At 35.0% G+C, this 23,776-nt stretch overlaps 1 protein-coding gene across 1 annotated transcript; it reads right to left on the bottom strand.

The window, feature by feature from the left end:
* Window positions 1-9,667: 9,667 nt before the first annotated feature.
* Window positions 9,668-23,541, bottom strand: LOC135153184 (oxidative stress-induced growth inhibitor 1-like). The gene is made up of 5 exons (XM_064095435.1): window positions 22,642-23,541; window positions 18,860-18,993; window positions 18,051-18,242; window positions 14,542-14,630; window positions 9,668-12,290 (listed from the first exon to the last, which is right to left on the bottom strand). The coding sequence occupies exons 1-5, from the start codon at window positions 22,772-22,774 to the stop codon at window positions 11,282-11,284; spliced, it is 1,557 nt and encodes a 518-aa protein (XP_063951505.1). The 5' UTR covers window positions 22,775-23,541; the 3' UTR covers window positions 9,668-11,281.
* Window positions 23,542-23,776: the final 235 nt, after the last annotated feature.

Here is a 23,776-nt window from a genome sequence, read left to right on the forward strand (position 1 = left end):
TATAGTCAAGTGATGGTAAAACGTATTGTGATCAGCAAGAATCAAGCAGCCAGAAATAAAAGGACTGAAGTTAGTTATTTGCCTCTGTGTTGCTTTACTGATTTAGTGTTATAAGATTTCCTGCTGTCTTGTCCAATTTTCCTCCCTCCCCTGACATCTCTGCCCCCCCCCCTTCCACCTTTCCACCATCTATTTCCATGACATTTCCCTTTCTACATTTTGCTTTTAATAGTTTCTCTTTTCTCTTTCTTGTTGTGTTGTAGATATAAACAATGTGTTATATAAAATGTCTTCCATTTTTGTGAGTGACTAAAGAAATACTTGTGGTACAAGGATGAAAATAAAAATTACTTTGATGTTAAAATATGTAACATTGTTTAGTTGATATCATGTACCCTTTTCTTGAAAGTCTGAATATAATTGAAGTTTGAAAACTTGATAACATTTTCATTGCCCACTGTGCTTTGAGATGATGCTAAAAGAGTATATGAATACTCTGTCATATACTGTATAAATGTAAATGCAGCTGAATAGACTACAAAAGTGTGAAATACTGTTGACACCTGCATTAATATGTTGAATAAAAGATATTATTGAAATATGGAACAGAATTTTGTCTAGCTTTTCATCTGGCAGTATTCTGTGATTGTGTTGATTTAATTGATTAATTTGTGTTTGCATGCATTGATTAGGGCAAGAATAGCTTGTTTTTTCCGAGGGCTGTTGTTTGAGAGACCTTATTTTGCAAAAACATGTTATTAGGTCTCCCATGCTTGAAATGTACCATTGAAGATTGCTTTATTAAATAAAATGCCTAGAAATCTCTTTGGCAACAGTATTTTCATGATTTTTTATTATTTTATCTTTGTTTGTTTGGGGTGCAATATACTGAGCTCTGATACTTGAACGTACCATTGAACATTATTTCAGGATTCCAAATGCCATTGTTGGAAAATATTTTGGCAAAAGTATTATACAGTATCAACTTTTTTTCTGTTTATTTGAGATGTAATATACATTAGGAATACAAATACATGGATGTTTGAAAGAAAAATAGATCACTAAAGTTATGAGAATTGCAAATTTCATGTTGAGGAGATTGTCTCAGTAGTTAAAGCAGAGCTGTGTAATATATCAGGAATTTGCATTTTGGCCCTGGTGCTTTTTCATACTTTGGTGGAAAAAGAGTTTCTATTTAAAGCTCTTTGCTTTGTTAAAGTGAGAGAGAGACAACAAATAGAATAAATACCTGTTATTTGATATGTTGCATAAGTTGTCTGTTTGAATAAAAACAAAACTTGAAAATGCCAACCTCTACCCTGTAAGAAACCATACAAAAGAGGTGGGCCAATTCATTGTTTGCAAGTTGGCTTAGCTAATCTCAGTTGGGACAGTAAATGCAGCTGACAGGTTGAGCAAAGTAACATCAATTTATTTTTGTGTGTGTGAGTGTCTGGTTATATATATATATTTTTTGTGTGTGTCTGGTTATATTATCAATCTTAGAGCCATTAAAGGGGAAGTTTACCCTGGAGAACTTTGTTTTAAAAATACCAGAAAAAATACAAAATATTGGTGAAAGAATAATAAAGTTATTTAAAATTTGTTAGTTCTTTTTAATTTTTATATAAGAGCAACTGCCATATATGGTATGTAATATAAAATGCATAAATTTCATTATTCTAATGGTTCATGATTACTAAAAATTTCCTTCTTTTGGGATCAGGTGTGAAATAATTTGTCTATTGATATACTGAAGGTACATGTAAAAAACCTTTTCAATGTCTTGAGAAAATAACATTTCATTGATTTTTTTAAAATTCACAATACATAGGAAGCTGCTCGCTTATGATGTCACAAAAAATTATAATAACTTTTTTAATCTTTGATGAATTTTCCTCAAAACTTCACGGATGTATTTTTCTTGTATTTCTACAATATACTTCTTGCTAGGGTGAACTTCCCTTTAATTCTTGTATTTTCTGCAGAAAGAATTTGCTGTTATATAAAAACAAACTTTAGAAATCATTATTTAATGAGGGGGGAGTGAGAGGAGAGAGATAGAAAGGGGAAGAAGAGGAAAGGACAAGGGCGAATTAAAAGACATTTCAACACTTTGTTATAGTTTTTCTTCCAAAACATAATTTCTGCTTGTTTCTACTTACAAATAACTCCGGTGCCATGTGCTTCTATACCTTAATTTTCTCATTCAAAATTTTTAAAAATTATTTTCAGAAATGTGCACCTTATCTTTCACCCCTCTGAAAAGGCTTCTATGAATGAACAAACCACCACAATTCCAATTTCCTCTGATATTTTACCTATCAAGGGGAAGTTTATCATATCAAGTTGATGAGAGGAAACTGAGAAACTCTGGAATGAAGGATTGGGAATTCCAATAGTTGTCACTATTATACAATGACAATGCAGCACTCTTCACCAATTGTTTTCTATTATCTCTTTCTTCTGATAAACAAATTGTAATCACTTATTTAAGATAAGATGAAAAAGACACTGCCCCAACCAGGAATTGAACCCTGGAACTGGCTTGTGCTTCCTAAAGCAATAAGCTGATGATTTATTCGACCTTCCCATTAAACTGTTATTGCCGAAGTCTAAACTTAAGTGCTTTGTCATGTTATCCTACAGGTAGTTACAGCTGACTGGTTTGTCTATTATACATACTGTTATGATTATATTAAGGCATAAAGCATGAAAAGTATAATTGAATGTGTTTTTATCATTGAATGTGTTGCCAACAGTGTTGGTAGAATTTTTGGTAGATGGCCAAGAATATTGAAATTGAACACCTGAATTTTATTTGCTTCAATTTAAGATGGAGATCAAATCTGAGTGGGCTTCTACAATGATGTAATCATTGTAGAAATATACATGCTATTATTAGTAAGCCAGACTTGTAGCTTCAGGCCAAAATGGTCAGATTGTGTTATTTGTTTGGTATTACATGTACATGTTAATCCCAATCACCAGGTCCTTCAGAGAGGACGTTAAACCATTAGTCCTTTGTTTACAAAAATGTAACCAGTATTGACCAAAATCTCCCCTCTCTCCCCGTCATTGCCTGAACATTGTTTCTTCTTCCTTTTTCCTCCTACTCCTTCACCAGAACAGGTCGAGAGTGTCTGTTTTTTCCATCTGGGGAGGCTCCCCCCCCCCCCTGGTTTCATGAAGCTTCTTATTAGAGATTTCCATTAAAAAAAATTTCCTACCAATCAGATACAGAGATTTCACTAGCTTTTTACGATTATTGGTGAAAATCACTTGCAAACCTTGTCATGGAGAACTCCCATTTCATTCTATCACAGTCATCAACTGACAGCTTTAAGAGACCAGATCAATTAAACAATTCATACAGCTTAGATTGTGATTTTTATTACAATTTGATTTAATCATGAGGTACATACAATCAGAAGACTTGGTGACATTGATTTTCTGTGATTGACATCTTAAGATGATCAGAGATAATAAAGGCTTGACAAACATAAGTTCTTAACTACAAAACAATGATTTTGAGAAAAGCTATGATGTATTATAGTAATTTCCTAACACACTATCATATTTGCTTTCATGAAGTACCAAATACATACATGCAGCTTAATAGACTATTCATATTTTGAGTAATGAATAGAGTTGCTTGGTAGAAAAACCATCAAACATCGCTTTTACCAAAATCATTGTATTTTTGGTGAAGGCCTTCTGCTTGCCAAGCATTGATAATTCACATGTCAATATTTAAATGGTTCATAACCATAGAAAAAAAATTGTCTCAACCATTATGCAATATGAAAAATATACATCTTCATGATTTGTGACTAAAAAACAAAAACAAATACAACTTGAGAATACAAAACATGTCAATACCACTAGAATGTTGTGTATTACTGTATAGATTGTATACTGTATAACCATGTACTTTTGTATATAAACCTGCTACCTATATTGGCAATCACAGTGGGATTGCTACAGTAGCGTACCGTGACCCGGAGGAGACAAAGCATTGGGGGGGCACTGCATTGTCTGTGAACAATGCTGTGCCCCCCCAAAGCTTTGTCTCCTCCGAGTCACGGTCCGCCACTGGATTGCTATAATGGTAAATGAGTATGGCAATGTGTCAACTGCAAAGATGAACTAGCTGTAAGTGTCATCACTTGATAAGAAGCTGCTGACAGTACCGTCACCCTGTGACTTGTGAATGACAACCGTGGAACAAGTTAGCAACAACAAAAAATCATCAGATCAATGAAAGTTTGAGTAAAATTGGACAAACAAAACATGAGTTTTGAGCATTTGAATGTCGAGAACACTAATGCCATGGAGATCCTCCCATTGGCAATACGCATAAGATCTGTGACGTCACAGATGCACAACTCTCCCATTTGGACACTGAAAATATACCCCAAACATCTCTTTTTTGTTCATTCTAATGATTAGACAACCAATTCGTCCATACTTTGATGGTTGTGTTACCTGTATAATATGTATTCTCATAAAAAAAAGAATGCATGATCTTGCAATTAAATGAAATATGCACTGACAAGTATGGGGAAGCAATGTACATAGCTCCATGGTACATGTATGACATCACAGATCTCGGTCGCATGCAAATTAAAGGATCTACATGATATCAATATTCAAATGTTCATAGGATTTTTGTTACACATTCAATCATCTTTAAACTTGTATTTGTCTGTTTCTTTTATTTTTCTCTGTTAAATGAATTTGACTGATATATATAATAGGGTTTTAATTATTTCATTCTCCTTTACAGAGGTGACTACTTTGCTATGGTAATAGAGGGGTAACATCACTCACAAAGCTGCCATGTCTATCCTCTCATGAAAAATCAAGAGTTTTGAGGGGTGACATGACTTATTGCCCATACAACAATTGCTCCACCTCTAATTCCTCTGAAGACACAGGTTATAAGAGTTCAGGTTGTGATATGGTTTTGGGATCAGAGTACCGTTGGGACGATGATTGGCTTTGAGGTTGGCTTTTACAATGTATGTCTGGTTTGATGTGCATATTTTTAACGAGGAGAAAATGTATGGAAATCATGTCATGGAATATTTAAGGACATGCCATCACCCAACCCTCACAATTGAGAGTCGTTCAACTCCTGGTAAAACAATTCCTGATGAGCATAAGGAAAGGCCCGATTGAAAGAGAACACAGCTGTTCTCATTACCCAAGCAGGTTTGATCTAAAAAAAGATTGTTTCTCCTCTTCTTACTTTGACCTTCATGAGAACAGCCACATTCCCAGACAGCTAATTATTAGGGACTTATCTGACATCTATGTTCCCCCACTCACATTTCCAAATACATGCAGAGGCTCCACAGTCCTGTTTCCATAAATACTTGTTATATGAATAACAAAATCAGTTTCTATAAACAAATTTAGAATCAGTACATCAAAATGAATGATTTCAGTAGCTAATGCATGAACCATTATTACACATTTGTCATTGTAACAAGTTTTATGAAACGGGCACCAGATCTAAAAACAGTCAACCCCACACCTAATCATACATTATGTGGACTAATTTTGAATTTGATCATGGTTCACCATTTATTTTTTTTCCATGAAAACTGAAAGTAAAAATAATCAAAGAAATATACAGAAATACCCATCTTCAGGCAATCATCTGAATTGCATGTACAACTAGTAGATAAATGTGTTTGTGCGATTTATGAGTAGTAATGGCAGTCCAAACAATTATTATACATTATTCTAACCACTGTGCTGTGTACACAAACAACCTAACTTGCATCAATGAAATAATATTTTGCCTTTCATTTTTTGTTGTTTATTTCAGTACTACCAAAATGAATTCAATTCATTTAAATTATAATAAAGGATAGTACATACATGTACATTGTCAAAAGACATTTAACATATTACACACAATAATATGAGAATATAAGGACCTTTAGTTATTTACCAAATAATTTTGTTCTTGAGATGCCTTAATAAGAACTACCCTGTAGCTGTTTATGTAAGTTTACCAGAGTGTATAGTATGTTACATGTGCAATATGTAAATCTGAAATATATAAAACATAATATAGTAGAAACTGTCAATTCATAAACCTATATGTCATTACCAATATCATAAGTGGGTGCTTAATAAAACATATACAGCATAAAAAGGAATGTCATATATGACACTTACCAACCCTACTGTCCAATGTGATCTTTCTTACCTGTATACATCAAAAAGCTTTTAATTGAATAAAGATTAAAGAATACAGATAAGGAAAACATCAACTTTCTCCCATTTCAATATTGCACAAAAGCAAATCAAAGACTCCTTTTCCACAACCACATAACAGATACTGCATCATTAGCTGTGTTACAAATTAAAATATATATTTCTAAAACTTCATCACATTTTTGCTCTTGGTCAATCAAAATGCAAGATTTAAGTGACTGATAACTGTACCTTTCAACTTGGACATGGCAAATTGTGTCAAACATGGCACATAGTATTTCATGAATGCAGCAAATTTTCAGGTCAACAAATCGACAATGTCCAACTTGTAAAACTTGTATAGGCTACATAACATGTTCAAAAGGGCCATACAATTTACCCCACTGTAAAACACTATAATAACAAATTAATGTTACTAATTTCATGTAGTATTTCATCTCTTCCATTTTCAAATTGCACAGGGTCTTTGGTTGAATCCTGCCACCTTTAACTTCAACCTTGCCATTCGTAAATGCAGGACGATTATCATCATCATTCTACAGACATAAAGAGGACCTTTCCCTAATCTAAGTACATAGTACTCAAACTGGCAGCTTGTGGTATAACATTTTGTTAGAGCAATTAAGAGTTGATTAATAGAAGGATGTAACTCACTTTTGGGGCCATTTTGAGACTTTGGTACCAAAATAATCAGTAAGACTATACATGTAATATTTGTAGTTTGCCATATCATTCAAAGATGACACTCTCGACACATATGACAACTGACAGATTCTGAGAACCATAACGCCTACGTCTTCAAATTTCTACTACTTATAAAGCAAATTGAGTACTGAAGGACATCATCAATTTTCCATTTTTGCATGTCGGCGTTTTTGATACCATATTTTGATCATGAGCATGATGAAAAAACTCCACAACCCAAATGTGGTGGGAATCGGTCCATGGGGCTCCAAGATATAATAACAATAAACAGTTCTTGTATAGCGCATATCACAATTATGAATAATGTCTCTATGCGCTTCCAAAGGACTTGGATATTATTACCCCAGCTGTAGCTTGGCAGCCGTAATTACTAAGATTACAGCGCACATGCATTTCAAGGAATAAATTCAAGAAATAAATGACCTTATGAATACATAATCAGCCCCATTGAAGTCAATGTATTATTGGGCTGGTTCTAAATGTTAAGAACCAGGCATATATACGGTAAAACATTGACTTGAAATGGGACTAATTACGTATTCATGAGGTCATATCTTGGAGCACCTTGGACCGATTCCCACCAAATTTGGGTTGTGGGGTTTTTTCATCATGCTCTTCCAAAATATGGTATCAAAAACGTGGAAATACAAAAAAAGTTTTTTGTGATGTCATCACTTCGGTACTCTTTAATACTCGACCACATTTTAACCGAGATTCGCTTGGTGGAAAAATACCAACCACTTTTCTCAGAATCACAAGGGTTTTTAAAAGTTAAGACCCAACCAAATCCAAGGAGAGAATCAATCTGAGGAGAAAGAGTAAGATGAGACAATAAGTAGTTTTGTCAAAATAGGTATTAAAATTATAAGAGAGTTTATTAAAGCTTGATAAGACTTGTTAAAATTTTCTACGGGGATCCTCAAATTGACAAACGTGATTCAAAATTGCTGATTTTGTGCACATATTTTCAAATATTCACCATTGTCTTCCAAATGGCATCTTTCCACCTTCTGAGCACAACAAATGTTTTAGGGCAATGTAATCTATACCTCATGTGTTGAGGCAGGAGGTGGAGGAGGTAATCCAAAATATGGAAAATCAAAGGGAAAATTTGAAAAATTTGTATTCTATTAAAGCAAATGGAGAGATAGATGGCTCTCTACAAAATCAGCCATTTTGAAGCATGTGCGCCAATTTGAGGATCCCTACAGCAAGTGTTTTCAAACTTCAAAAAGACTTCAAACTGATTTATATGAAAATTGTTTTAAATTCTTCCTCTCATTTTACTTCTTCCTATAAAATTGATTCTCTCCTTGGGTTTCCTTTATTCCTTCTGCTTGTCACACCTAAATAATTTCATGTCTCTATTTTACTGTGAAGAATTCTAGCCTCTAAAGTGAGACAGTCATGTGATAATTTACTGAAAAACATTTTTTGAATTACTTTTCAACAATTTATGATTGAAAAAAATATAACAAAATGGAAACATGTACATGCACATGTAGGTCCTGTAGTTAAGAGATGAAAAATAAAATCTCAAATTTTCATTTTGCATAATTTAACCTTTAATAACAAATACTTGATCTTGTATCTATTCCCATTCCTAGCAAAATTAATGAATAAAGCGGGCTGAAGAGAAAACTGTAAGGAAGAAATACAAAAATAATAATCAAATGAATACAATTAAAGTCCTCTCGATTTAAATAAGAATAAACACATAGGGAAGGAAACTGAATTGAGGTATCAAAAAAGATAGAAAATTATAAAGCAACCAAAGAATACAAAATAATATCTTAAGTACTGTGCAAAAAAAAGTGAGAAAAAATCTTGTCCTTCATCAATGAATATCTCTGCAATTTATAGAATAAATCTAAGATATGTAATGTAGGCCTATACAGAAAATAAAATTCCAGACTCCAAATATAAAATCTGAAGCAGAAAAGCCAATAATAAGCCAGTTCACGGTTAGCTCATGATCAACTTTCTAAATGACCTTTGCGATTTTTTATTGGGATAAGCACTAACATTTTCAAATGAGGATGTTGTATAAGCTTTCCCGGCAAAGCATTCAAATTCTAAGAGCAAAATGCATTGTATAGGTGACTAGAATAGTACATCAGGGGTAAAGTTTGGCAATCTGTTTGTTTTATTGCCTACTTTTGGCACATTTCACTGTTGTTTGGGCTACTGCCAAATACCATTAATTATGAAGACTTTGTTACTCTTCAGCTTGGATGTGATGAAAAGAATATTCTAAAAGGAATACCTGAATAATCATCAAATCACAAATGCCTTCGTCTGTGAATTTGAAAACCACCTTCATGGTTTATCTCACATGACCTTTAACTGCTCAGCTCGTACGCAGTTTACAACCGTGAATAGGCTTATTGATCTATGAAAAACTTTGATTGGCTGTTGAACCCTGAACACTGCTATGCATAAAGCCACAGTACTAGCCTTGAAGAACTTGTACTTGAAATCACTTTATGGTAATTTCATTTTTCCAAAATCCAACCTAAAAAGCTATTTAAGTACTGCAAAATCTACCAAAGTCCCCCAATTTTAACAAAAATATGACTCTATAAAAGAAGACAACCGATGCTCCCTTATACATACAAGAAGTCAGTTTTTTTAGAAGCCCCCCCCCCCCCCCGTCTATATTTATATATATATATATCTCTTTCTATGTTTTTAAAGGAGACAGTTGCAGAAACACAATTTTTTTTTTAATGTTGAAATAAAAAATCTAATTCCTGGTACATTCACAACATAACTTAAATTAGAAAACAATTTGATACTTCAGTTACAAGAGAATCATATAAATAAACTTCAATAAGTTCAATTATATACATACAGTATTCCCATTTATTGTACAATTAAAAATATTGGAAGTCAGATCATCCCTACTGTTGTACATGTACATGTATGAATTACAGTTACGTCACTTCTCCTTCAAAACTGATATTTCAAAAACAAATTTTAATTTAATTAGCTCATTACAAGTATATCACATTCAAAGTTTGTAATAAATCATACAAAAACTTAATGGTTTACTGTTTCACAGGAAAAAATGGGTCTTGCAATAAATTCGGCAGAAATACCATTCTTAGCCTTTATTTGTGTGATTATTGTAATGTTTGTCATATGTCCAATATACTCTTGAGGTTCATAAAATAACTATTGCAATAACTACTGCTAATCTATTTTTGTTTTTCTTCACATGTCTATCATAAGCCTTGATCAGATGTGGGATCCTAGTCGGCGTATACGCATGGATTAAATTTCCAAAGATTATCACGACCAAGACAAAGGCTGTTTTGGTCACCTGAAGGGTCCGAGGAAGCACAGTCGGAGGAAAGGTTGGAGTAGTGCCAGTCTGGACAGAGTTAATCTGATCTTCCTCCAACCAAGATACTCCTGGAAACCAGTAGGAGTATCTTGGTTGGAGGAAAGTTGGAGTCCGGCACTACTCTGAGTCTCTGACCTTTCATTCGACTGGGCTTCCTCCAACCAAAACAAACCTTTGTCTTGGTCAAGATAAGAGAAATATCTTTAGAATTTTAATCCATGCATAATAGAATTTCAAATTGTAAATTTACACCCAAAAAAAAAAAAAAATCCCTTTGCATCCAGAATTATAGGCTGGATGCTCAGTATACATGCCTTTGAACTATTTAATTACATTGACAAATTTAGATAAGAGTCAGAATGGTCTGATCAAACCACAAAGATTTCTGCATTTTCTACGAATAGTAAGCTAATTAAAGGCACTTACATCTCCCCCTGACTGAATAAAAACGAAATCATATAAAAATAAGTTACATTCAGTTCCATATAAAACAAATAACAAAAAGCATTAAAGAAAAGTGAAATTTGGACAGTTTAGAGACATAGAGAACAATGTGACTTTTTTTTTAAGTCTGCATGTTACATATGTATGTGTATGTCGATGAATGAAATTGAATTCAAATTCATGGAGACAAACATAATATAATCAAGAGAAAAGTTGGCATTGATCATACCAACAAAATATGTCTGGTAAAGTGGTATAAAGATTTTTCAGACAAAATACCACCGTCTGAAAAGTACTGGAACAGCAGCATACATGTAATATAAAACACTTTTCCCTCAAAATTGTGCATGTATAACAGAAAACAAGTGTTCACTGGGAACTGGTATCAAATAAAACATGTGAATTTAGATAAATTGATGTTGATGTTTCTTAAGGTATTAAACTACATATAAAAAATACTATTTTCCATATAAAGACTCTGTTAGTCAGCAAATCAAACACTGATGAAATATCAACATTTTTTGACAATCTCCATAAATATGAATTGTATTAGGAGCTCATACAGCATGAATTCTGACAACACTTCTTCTTTACGAGGTGACTGGCAATCGCCAGGGCTCCTCCAGAGGCAAATCGAACAAATGTGTCGCCAACCAAAGGACCCATGGCATACAGCCCAGGCTCTGCCTCTGTCTCCATGGTTATGGGATCAACACTTACAGGATTGTTCTTGCAGTTGATGTCGCTGCTTTCTTCACCCAGGCTAACCCCTCCACCAGGTAAGAAAGACAGGTCCGGCTTGGCTCCTATCAAGACGGTGACCATTGAGACAGCAACACGCTGTGTTACATCGTTACCTGATATGGTAACAAAGAAGTCCCTGCTGAAATCCAGCACCTGGTGCTTTGGAAATGGCGTGTACCCCTCCTCCTCGAGCTCCCCTCGCATCATCTGCAGGACTCGATAGTACTCTGGGTACACAACCTTGGGCAGTTTGCTGAGGGAAATTGCAGAATCCCATGGTGATCTCCGGAAGACATGGACAACTGGCACTCCTGCATTCCGAGCCATCAAAATGGCATCGGCAGCAGAGAGTCCCGACCCTATCACCAGAACAGGATAGGACTGACTACTAAGTTCCCCTTCCTGAATGGCAGACTCAAGGTACTTCAGGTCGTACCTCACATACCGGAATTCGTCTCCCGGAACGTTGAGCCGATTCGGTTTCCCCATCATCCCTGTTGCAAGAACAACGTTGGGAGACAGCACAGTGAACTGTTGCCGGCAACCACAATGGGGGTCGATGTGCTCACCTTTGACCTCAAAGAGATTCTCTCCCTCCAGCTTACAGCATCGCTGACATCGGATCTCCGGCTCTCCACTTTCATCATTGATGACACGTCGGCCCTTGAGACGACGGATAGAAAGAACCTTGGTGTAAGGCACAAAGTTGTCATCCAGCTTCTTGGTTTTGACGTAATCTTGATAGTAGTGAGCCACCTCAGACAATGTCGCTCTTTGTTGGTTGTTCACTACCATGGTGTCCTTGTGTGTTTCCCTGTTAAGAAAAATAAGTTGAAATCAAAGCACAGAATACATGGTCAATCTTCATCTCCTAATCTGAAAAAGAATGAAGTCTTATACAGAATTGATACTCTAAAATGCTTATTTGGTGAATGTGTAAATATCCAATATCATCATTACTATCAATACTCACAAGTCACAAACCACATATATCGATCAAGGTAGTTTCTTTATCCTTTTCCTTGGCAACACAGTTCCTTCATTATGACGATTTCCAAAAATAAAGAATTGACATACTTGTACTGTACATGATCAGTAGGCTCTCATTCGTATACAATGAGACATGCAGTCTCAATCAGAAACTTTTACATAGGTAGGCATGCAAAGACTGAATCTGTCAAATCTGAGCTAAGTATCTTCGTTTATTCTTCAAAACATGTAGCTTGATTGACTTATTAAAAAATCCTTGCCGATTAAATGCTACCCTGGAAATTCTCTAATCGCAAAGTTTAAACACAGAGACCAACTATAATCCAGAAGCATAGGACATACGTGTACTTCTATTAGTTCACCGTGTCCTTTCATCTGTTAATTGCAATATTAATAGTGAATCTAATGACTGAATTAGCATGTCAATACAGAGTATAACAAACATTGTGACAAGACTAGCAAAAACAACCTTTGGGAGATACATGTAAGTCTTGTCAGATAAGTGATTTTTTTTATAAGGCATGTGATCACAGATGACAGGTCTATTTTAATGGGACTCTTTGATAATTAGAAACCATATCACATGTGAGCTGCCTGTAAGAACCTTAGAACTGTAGATAAGTCTTTGTATTTGACATGCTTTATACCCATGAACATGTACAAGTAGCTCCCACCAAAATACAGATACCAGGCTCTAATTTGTCAAATTTTCTAAACAATAATCTCACTGTTACCACCACTGGAATCAATAACCTAATCCCAAATCAAAGGTTCCGAGCAGAAGCAAATAAAAGAGCACCCACCCATACATTGACCAAAGAAGATCTCTTGATTCATTCAATAGTCCAAAGTAACAAGACCATGGTCAGATTATAGATCAAAATATAGGCAAATCTTGTGATAAGGACCTCGTTTCTTGGAAAAATCACTTCATTACCTTGATACCCCTAGGCTTGGGATAATGGATCAGGCCATTTCCTGCATGTAAGAAATCCCTGTAATACTTTGAAGATCAAGAACAGTTTTGGCTTCACCAATTTTTGTGTGAGTATGGAGGTCCATACAAGTGTTCAAGCTTTAGGCATCCAAACTTCCATGTAGTGGTATTAATTACATGTACTAATGTTAATGAGCATGACTGATGATTGAATTCTTTGTAACAAAACATTAAAATCACGAGAAAATTTGGTCTGTCTTAGTTATTCTATTGAGTAATTGATAAATTGATCGAGCAAAAAAAAAACCTTAATATTAAAGCTCTGGGAATATACCAAACTATTATTTGACAAGCACAGATGAGACTGTGAGAAGGATCCCGGGGGGGGGGGGGGGGGGGCAGTCAAATATATTGCTTAACGCGTGACCAAAAAAAACGTGTTTAAAGGGGTGTTTTTCAGTTTGGATGCGGGGGGGGGGGGCAGTCAAATATATTGCTTAACGCGTGACCAAAAAAAACGTGTTTAAAGGGGTGTTTTTCAGTTTGGATGCGGGCCGCGCGTGCACTCGTTAAGGGTATAAAAAACACAAATTTTCAAGAAAAGGGTGGTTTTGAAAGACTGGTCAATGGTCAATCGCGGGGTCAAACGTATTTAGGGTATGTTTTTTTTCCAAAAGCTTTCTTATTAAGACTAGCCAAACGTGTTTAGGGTATGTTTTTTCCCCAAGCTTTTTCCCCCGAGGTCATATTTTGGCGACAACTTGTTAAGGGGCCAAAATGTGTAAATAAAGCCCACAAAAAACTTGTTTAGGGGGTTATTTTGCACACAGAGAAAAACTTGTTTAAGTGGTGCTTGGAAATTGCTTGGTCACGCGTGTGTACAGCAATATATTTGACTGCCCCCCCCCCCCCCCCCCCCCCCCCGGAAGGATCATAAAATGGTAGGCATTTGCATAGGACTTCTTTGAAGTCCATTTCCAGTAACATGAATTGTGAGTCATAAGATCGACAAGATAAAATGAGGAGTTAGGACTACATCAAAATGCCTGAAAAAAGTATTTCTCGGGCAAAGTTTTTATCTGTCTTTCCAAATCAACAAGGATCATCAATGAAAGGAAAATGTATGTTATTTGTGTACCTGTACTCAGCTGCCCATTCATCAAAGCTCATGTCAGGCATCTCCATCCATGCCCCAAGACTAAGGGTCAATACAGAGTCATCCATTTCCTAATCACAAACAAGATAAAAAATTCATGTAGTTAGAGAACAACTTTGTTTTGTCCTCAACGACACCAAAGGTATAATGACCACAGTGGTAAGAACATTGCAATTATATTTTGATTGGCAAGCATACCTGTGCTCAAATGACACAAAAAATATTTTAGTCCCTATCAAAACTGTCTTAACACCTACCTCTAAATATTAGAATAAATATCTAGCAAATGGAGATACATATGTACATTGTAGATCATAGGTGGTATCAATAACATATTGTGAATGTATTATGGTATTACTAAAACATCAATAATAAAGGAAAGTATTTCTCTCTCACACTCCTTTTTTCTCTCTCCTCCTCTCCTAAAAGTTTAAATATTTGAAGATTTTGACTGGGATGCATGGAAATATTGATTGAGTTGGCAATTTTTTTCCAATGTCGTTTTTTAACCCATACCAGTATTTGCAAAGCGTCCATGAAAAATATGGTCAGCAAATATTACAAACATTCAGAATTTCAGATAATCCTGAAATCCTAGGATAAAATATGGATATTACAAAGAGTGTAATTAATCCTGGTAGCATAATTCCCTATTAAAAGCTATTATTAAAAAGTCTTCTTCTTTTTTTGTAACATCATTATACATGTAATAATAATAATTCAATAATAACATTTGTAGGGCGCTTTATACTGGTGTTTCAAAGCGCACATGTAGGCTTATACAATGAATTGTATACATACATGTACTTGCTCAAGTTGCTTGACAATGGAAAATTCATATTATTCTTAATATAAAATTTTATAATTCTTTGGAAATACAAATATTGATATTTGTTTGTAAAATGGTCCAATATTTTCCTCCTTTACGTGACACCTCTATAGGAAGAAGTACTACTATCTTCAAGTGTGTACAGTCTATTTTGAGTGACAGGTGTCTCTCCATACTGTGAGGAAATATCAATATTTTGAATGCAGATTTAATGGCATCTACAGTCTATCATTGTTTGTATTAAGAACAATCTCATAGATTTTGATTGGGGGTTCAAAGGTTTGTTTCTTAAAGGGGTGCCAATAATATTTAGTTTCTCCTAAATCCTCATTTGTTTATATGAGACCATAAAAATCTAGTAGAATAGTATTAGAAAATGCGGCAAAATAAATGTATGAACAAGTTAAATGGTACAATCACATCATGTTATTTTTCATAAAAATGAGTATACAGTGTATATGTACATACAGCCTTTTATCATTCAAATATCAATTTCATCAAGTACATGTGGATCATTTCCCATTCATACAATTATGAAATAAAAGTGTAAAGGAAAAAAAATCAAGTGATTACAATAATGCATTCTGTAATTGTATTGACTATAAAATACATTTGGGGTCTGTATTCTGTTGAGCAAATACATGAATGCACTGTACTGAAAATTCAGACAAATAAAAAAGTACACAATCACATGTACATAAATACTAACTGACTCACACACACACAAAAAAAAAAAAGAATTAGGTCATGTCACTCTGAAACGTGATAAAGGTGCAGACCTTGGCACCATTTTTTATACTCCACATCCTTGGATCACACTATACTACTGTAGTCAAACACCTAAACAGGTTCATGCAATGGACTGTAAATAATAGACCTACTGTTAATGGACTTGTTAGGTGGTTTCAAACCGCCTCGATCACAAGAATCCCTGTTAAATTACAAGAACTTTTTTAGGCTAAAAAATACCCATTAATTATTCCTGCATTCACACCGCCCTGAAACATACCCTTCGGGATAAGTTTCTGAAGTTACGAGCGTGCGCAGTATGGTCTGATAAGCAAGCGAGGCGCGAGATTCAAAATCACTAGCTCAGCAGCCACCCAAGGCGCACGCGCCCAACTACACGCTAAGCTAAAAGTTCCCGTAAATTGCTTTCACATTACCAAAATACCTGCGACCTTGGTAAAATCCCCGTGAAAGCTCTCATAATTTTGACAAGTACCTACTATTTAGTGGGTATTTTCTTTCGGGGAGATTACACGTAATTTGCTTTCACATTGCCAATATTACCTGGTATTTTCTGATCAGGGTAAATTCCCGATCAAAAAATACCTGGAACTGACGAACTTCGAGGCGGTCTGAAACCACCTGTTGAGCCTTAATATTCAGGAGTTGTGTATACATTGTGAAAGTATATTTCTCAAATCAATGAAAGCAGATTTCTTATGCACATATATATGATAGGTCCTACACTGTAAATGTATGAATATTTCTTTTAATTTGTGACTTAATGAGCATATTCAGGAGTTCTTGTTGATATACGCTGTAGGTTTTCTAAAGCAGCAATGGCCCAAGCAGCCTAACGGTTAAAGAACATTGACATTGATGATAGCATGTGAAGAATCAAATAGATCAAATGAAGCATGTACTGTAACAAAAGTATAGATGTCAATGAGAGTAGTACCTGCATAATTTCAAAGAATATGATATCAATTTGTGTTCTTGAACATTACAACAGTGAGTCTGATCCAGATGGCAAAAAATACAATTGACATTTGTTTTACAAATTACCGGTATACATCCACATTTATACATCGCATAGAAGTTGCCATATTCCGAAAAGTCATGTCCAATTTATTTGACTTAATGTCATGTTAAATCAAAATAATTTGGGAAACCTGTTTGCACTACAAAAGGGACATTATTTAAAGAAGTGATTTGTGTCATGAATACAAAAGAATGCTAAAATTTATAACACTAAAGTGCAGGAGTGGAAAGATCAAACAAACTATCTATATACGATTTTATTCATACTTGCTGTCCCAATCTCACAATTCCATCACTCAAAATGAGCCAAAATAACTAGATCCCTAATTTTCATTCCGCAAAATATACTACATGTATGTATGATATTAGTTTGAAAACCATACAATCTTTTAAAAAATATCAAATGTTGAAATACAATTGTGACCAGCAACCCCAAAACCAACAATAAATCACCAGGGAAGGTTCTCTGTCAATAGCCAAAATAAAAATGTGTTCTTCAAAATGTACGAATCAGAAAACTAGCTAATCTGAATGAGTTGTAAAGTTGAATAAAAGACAAGATACACAAAATTTGACACCATTTTTTGAGGACTGCTTGGAAGTTTCATTGAGATTGCACAGCTTGAGTGAAACCTGAACTTCAAACCTTATTTAGACTGCCTTCTTTTTGAAGCTCTCCCATAATTTCTTCTGCATTCATTCAAGTAATTGTGTGGCTTATTTTTTATCAATATCACAAATCAAGCTACAAGATGTGCTTTTTCATGCTCGATCAAACCCAAATATTCATTCAGGGGGCCTTATTGTTGGTTTTGGTATGGCAGGTCACAATTGGAGATAATTTTCTTGCCCTCTGTGAGCAGACATGAGCCGACCCCAGCCGATTACTTACCCACCACGATCCACCTGGCTTTCCCGTTCCAAGTACGATATGATCCACAGCATTGGTCTGTTGGTGGCGCCATTCCAACCGAGATTTCTCATCCTCTCCCTGGTCAGCCTCAGGGCGGGACAGGGTGTCAAACAGAAGGGCCACAGGGTTGTGGGAGCGTCCCTCAAGGCCTTCGCTTAGGTAATCCAAATCCTGCATAAAATGAAAATAAAATGGAAAAAATCAATACAAACTGCAGGTAGCATCTCGCGGTCGACATCCAAAGAGAAGTTTCGTTAAAAGTCATTACTCAAGCAAACACAATAATTGATGTAAGCCTGCATTTATAAGGTTTTTATGTCTACTCTTAAAAACTTTGTTCCAAAGTCCTTTTAAAGTGCATAAAAAGGTTATCTATTCTGCATAATAGAATAATATACTGTAATGAATATTATTTGTTCATCATCACCATTTGGCTAGATTCGAAATTTCTTTCAGGGGGGGAACTATCACAGTACTTCAATAACCAAGAGCTGTGGTATTCCAGAAGTCTACAAGTATCATCAATGAACAGACAAAACACAACATCCAGTCTTGTTCTACACATTACATCATGCTATGTTGGGCAAGCTTTTGGTACATTCATGACATCTTATTTCATTGCCATATGAAAAAGATTTATGAATTTATTCAAAGATGGATATTCAATTTCAAATGTAGACGGGCATCAGAGAATGGTGCCAATAAAAGAGAAAACCCAAGTATTGATGACTTGATGAAGCTCAATATTATCATTATTTGCCTTGAAATAAATCCAATGTCATACTTACACATTCTAAAATAGACTGGTGTTCGTTCCCTTCTAGTTTGAGTTGCAGTATAGAGTTTGGATGTGGCTCACCCGTGAAGTATGGCCAGTTACCAGACAAAATATATGACAGACAGATCCCAGATGGGCCATTACCTGAAGAAAAAAAAAATTAAAAATCGCTAAAACATTCCATTACCATGAGGCAGGGCAAATCTCATCAAAATTGTAGTTTTCATACAATTTTATGAATATTACAAATCATTCATGGAAAGGACACTCTATCAAAAACCAAATTGAGAAAATGCACCAATTTCCTTTCACCAAAGTACATGTATACTTTATATATTTTTTTCTTTCTGTCCTGCATTTTAAACTATTTCAAATTTTCTATTACAAGCACAATTTAATAGAGCAATTCGGAAGTTTCAAACATTATTAAATTGTCTGCCAGTACTGCACACATTCATGATTAAAGTAGGGCCAAAGAGCAAACAGGGCTGTGCACGTACATCTTTATAATTAAAACAAGTGGAACGCCCCTGGCAGTCTCGCCTGCATTACGCGATTCGATATGTACTGTAGCAGCAATGCTGACTTTGAAAACAGCTTTTCACAAAAGATAACATTTATATAATAATAAAAAAATACTATGTCCATTGATCCATAATGGCCTTTGACCATGGCAGGGCTCCACACGAACACTTTTTTCTACTGGTCCAACCTGTTTAAGTCGGACCAGTAAATACCCAGTTTTGCCAGTTTTTACTGGTCCGAACCTATAATTTACTGGTCCCCAAAAATAAAGAAAAACATAAAAACGACTTGATTATTTTGCCATCTTTTATTGCCCCCCCAAAAGAAAAAAAAATGTACTAACAAACAGTGCACACATTGTCATACACACACAACACAATTATAATAAGAACCATTTCTCAATTTTGGAAAGCCATTTTTTAAGATACTAAAGAGGAGAAAATATCATTTATATTAGTTTGATATATTTTTTACTGGTCATGTCAGACCAGTAAATCTGGCTATTTCTGAAAAGTAACTGGCCCGACAGCAATTTTTACTGGTCTGGGACCGTCGGACCAGTGCCAGTATCACGCACAGGACCATGGTCATGTCACCTACAATACATGTAAGACATGTGCAAAACAATCATTCGGACTTGATTAAACCTTATGTCTATGTTTCATGAACTAGACCCATAAACTTTCTATTAGTTATGATGCCAATTCAACAAATACCCCAACACGGCCAAAGTTCATTGACCATAAAGAACCTTTGATCTTGGTCATGTGACCTGAAACACACAATTCAGGGATACATGGTTACTCACTTACTCTTATGTCCAAGTTTCATGAACTAGATCTATAAACTTTTAAAAGTTATGACAATTCCACAAATACCCCTAACATGGCCAAAGTTCATTGACCCTAAGTGACCTTCCACCTTGGTCATGTGATCTGAAACTCAATCAGGATCTTCAGTGATACTTGATTACCCTAATGCCCAAGTTTCATGAACTAGTTCCATATACTTTCTTAACCTTGGTTAAGATTTCGATATTGATATTGATTCCCCCAACATGGTAAAGTTCATTGCCCTACAAAAATGACCTGTGACCTTAGTCATGTGACCTGAAACTCTGGCAGGATGTACAGTAATACTTGATTACTCTTATAGGAGTTTCATAAACTAGGTCCATATATTTTCTAGGTTGTGATGACATTTCAAAAACTTAACCTTGGTTTTTTAATAAGATTTCAATGTTGACGACACCTCCGGCGGCGTATACATTGTACATCCCTACATACATGTACAGTTACATGGACATACCAGGTTGCACTTCAATAACAGAGAAAATCTGATTAGCTTATTCATTTCATATAAAGATAATGTATAGAACTGAATACAGGTAGTTCTTTGTTATTCCTTGTCTGATTTTGATGAAATTTCAAGCATTTTTTAAAACAGAATTTTCTTTATCAGCTCAAGTACAGGTATACCCCTTTAATAATTTGTGTCAGAGTTTGTTGGTTACAGACCATGACCCACCCTCTGCAAGTCTGCATCAATAATTATACATACATTGCACAAGGGCAGTCAATAATACCTTGACTTTTTTAAACCTTGAAATTCTTTCATGCACTTTATTGTATCCCAACAACCTGAACTGAACTACTTCTCCATTTAGTATTATACATTCAAAATGTATAATTGAAATTGAAAATGTGAATGTCATGCAAGTGATTCATACAGCAAAATAAATCGTTCAATGTTTGCTTTACTTTTGGATTGCATGCAACATTGAACTCAGGAATGTTGCTCTCATTGTTATCATAACCTGCTTTTTTCCAAATCCAGGGACAAAAAAAAACCCTTGCACAGCTTCGGAGTCTGAAAAATTTTGCAAGTCACAATTTTTTAATTTATAGGGCTGTCTTGATTTTCCTAGATTTTCTTTGGTTTCCTGCAGTATGTCTTGATTGTTTGCAGTTTCCAAATGTTCTTTTTCTTTATAGGGCCCCTTTCATTTGACAGTATCAGAGATTCAGAGTATCAGGAATAGAACTACTTTTACATATTTATTAATTGAATAATATAGAGCTACTGACAAAGACTTTATCCTGACATTTTCAGCCCATTCCATGCTTGAGAAGGTGGTTTTATGAAAACAAGAAAAAATATGCAATTCTGATAGGGCATCTGATCGAATTAAAATCCGATAGAAAATCTGGAAATTTGTCCAATAAAACAAACATAGAGTTTTAAACTTCGCAGCAAAACCATTTGGGGACATATAATCTAAAAGAACTAGAATATTGACATGCTGAAAATAACATGATTTGAACAGATGAAAAAATCAGATTAACAGACCAATGAATACTTCATTCAAATTGGACAAGGAATAACAAGTTATGACAAAGCATGATCAATGAATTTTACTATTTTCATATTTTCAGCCTGGAGTATCCCTTTAATTAAAGACAAGTCCACCCGAACAAAAAGTTGATAAAAAGAGAAAAATCCAACAAGCATAATAACACTGAAAATTTCATCAAAATCGGATGTAAAATAAGAAAGTTAGGACATTTTCGCTTAATTTCACATAATAGTTATATGCACATCCTGGTCGGTATGCAAATGAGGGAACTGATGACATTACCCACTCACTTATTCTTTTGTATTATATGAAATATGAAATATTCTTATTTTCTCCTTATTGTCCTGTGAAACAAAGTTTTATTTCTCCCTAAACATGTGAAATTACCATTGTTATTATGTGGTTCAGTCAAGTTTGTCCTTATTGTCAAATCTGTAAAAATTGAAATATTGTATAATTTAAACAATAAAAAACAAAAGAAATAGTGAGTGTGGGACATCATCGATTCTCTCATTTGCATGTGATTATTGTGCATATAACTATCTTGTGAAAAATAAGCGAAAGTTTAAAATGTCAAAACTTTCTTACTTTACATCCGATTTTGATGAAATTCTAAGCATCATGCTTATTTGATTTTTCTCTGTTGATTCAAATCAACATTTTTCTGAGGTGGACTATGTCAGAAATATTTGTTCCTCTTCTTTCCTATAAAGATTATATAATCTACAACAAATACAATGTACATGAAGGCCTATACATATGAAGAAAAAAAACAATTAACTAAAAGTACATTTTTATAAATTTACGAATTTTCTACTATACACTAATTTCAAACTATTTTTAACTATTATTGTTACTAAATAATTCAATTATTTACTTTATTTATAAAAAGAATGAAACATGATATTTACCTATGACTAGCACAGGGGTGTAGTGTTCTTTGAGTGCATGATTATCAGCACTTGTCCTCTGATCTGGGCTGCTGCTGTACCTTGATGAAGCGTTACATTCACTGTTGCAGGGGCAGTAGTCTTCTGAAGCCATTTAATACATCCACAAGAAAGGCACACTCCCAATTCCCGGTTTCACGAACCCAAAAGACCGGTAATTGTTTCAAACTGATACGAGTTGATTAAAATCCTGACAGTGAAGGTCTCTCTTGATTAAGTACCTGAATGTCACTTACATCCAGATACTCAAATCCTTGTGAGGACCTACATAGCGTCTCTCAGGAAGCAGCTTGAGTGTGCTCGCGGTAATCACCACTGATGACCGACTATCATGATCTGAGGAGCTATTTCCCGTCCATACAGCGTTATTCACAATCTCCTTTCCTGATAGTGGCTACAAGAGGACTGTCAGTCTCCGGAGCTGGAGATACGTCAATCTCTATTTACTTTGTTTCCGAGACAAAGTCCGTTCATATCCAAATATAACAAATGCAAATATACTTGTATATCTGTCAAATGCAAACAATAGATGAACTAATAGGTTGGACTAGGGGAAGTATTAATGAAAGGATGCCTGGTTGTCTATCCTCTCCAGGACACATCTGTGTCATCTGATCATTAATGGCAGGATTTCGTCTACCACCAGATGCGGGATTCTCACTTTGGATGGATGAGACAGCTGCAGCAGAGTGAAGCAGCAGACTGAACTCAAATGATCTTCTTTCCAATCACATGTATGAACGACCTTCATTGTGCACCATGAACCCTGGAGATCGTGGTGTCTGCAAACACAGGAGATAGAGAAGGAAAGAGGGGGTGGGGTAAGCGTCAAGGAATTTCTCTTTTGAAATCTGAAAGAATGAGTGAGCATTTCAGAACTTGCAAGATAAATTTGTTTATAGTCTTGTCACCTATACACTCATGGTAATCCAACTGCACAGTATCAGTGGGATTGTGGAATATATGCCTGTACATGTATCAAAGCCACAGATTCATGTTCATGTACTGTACTGTAAACACCTTAAAAATGCAAGGTTAAGGTAAATCAACCACTCAAACAAAAGAATAAAAAGAAAGAAAGAAGAAATTGAAAATA

The sequence above is a fragment of the Lytechinus pictus genome, chromosome 2 (genome assembly GCF_037042905.1).
Source record: "Lytechinus pictus isolate F3 Inbred chromosome 2, Lp3.0, whole genome shotgun sequence".
Taxonomy (NCBI): domain Eukaryota; kingdom Metazoa; phylum Echinodermata; class Echinoidea; order Temnopleuroida; family Toxopneustidae; genus Lytechinus; species Lytechinus pictus.

Excerpts from the sequence above, each read along its gene's own strand:
- LOC135153184 (XM_064095435.1), bottom strand. The coding sequence starts at position 22,774 with ATGGCTTCAGAAGACTACTGCCCCTGCAACAGTGAATGTAACGCTTCA. Across the intron at positions 18,994-22,641 it reads CACCCCTGTGCTAGTCATAG|GTAATGGCCCATCTGGGATC; the intron begins GTAAATATCATG and ends TTTTTTCTTCAG. Across the intron at positions 12,291-14,541 it reads GAATGGGCAGCTGAGTACAG|GGAAACACACAAGGACACCA; the intron begins GTACACAAATAA and ends TTTTCTTAACAG.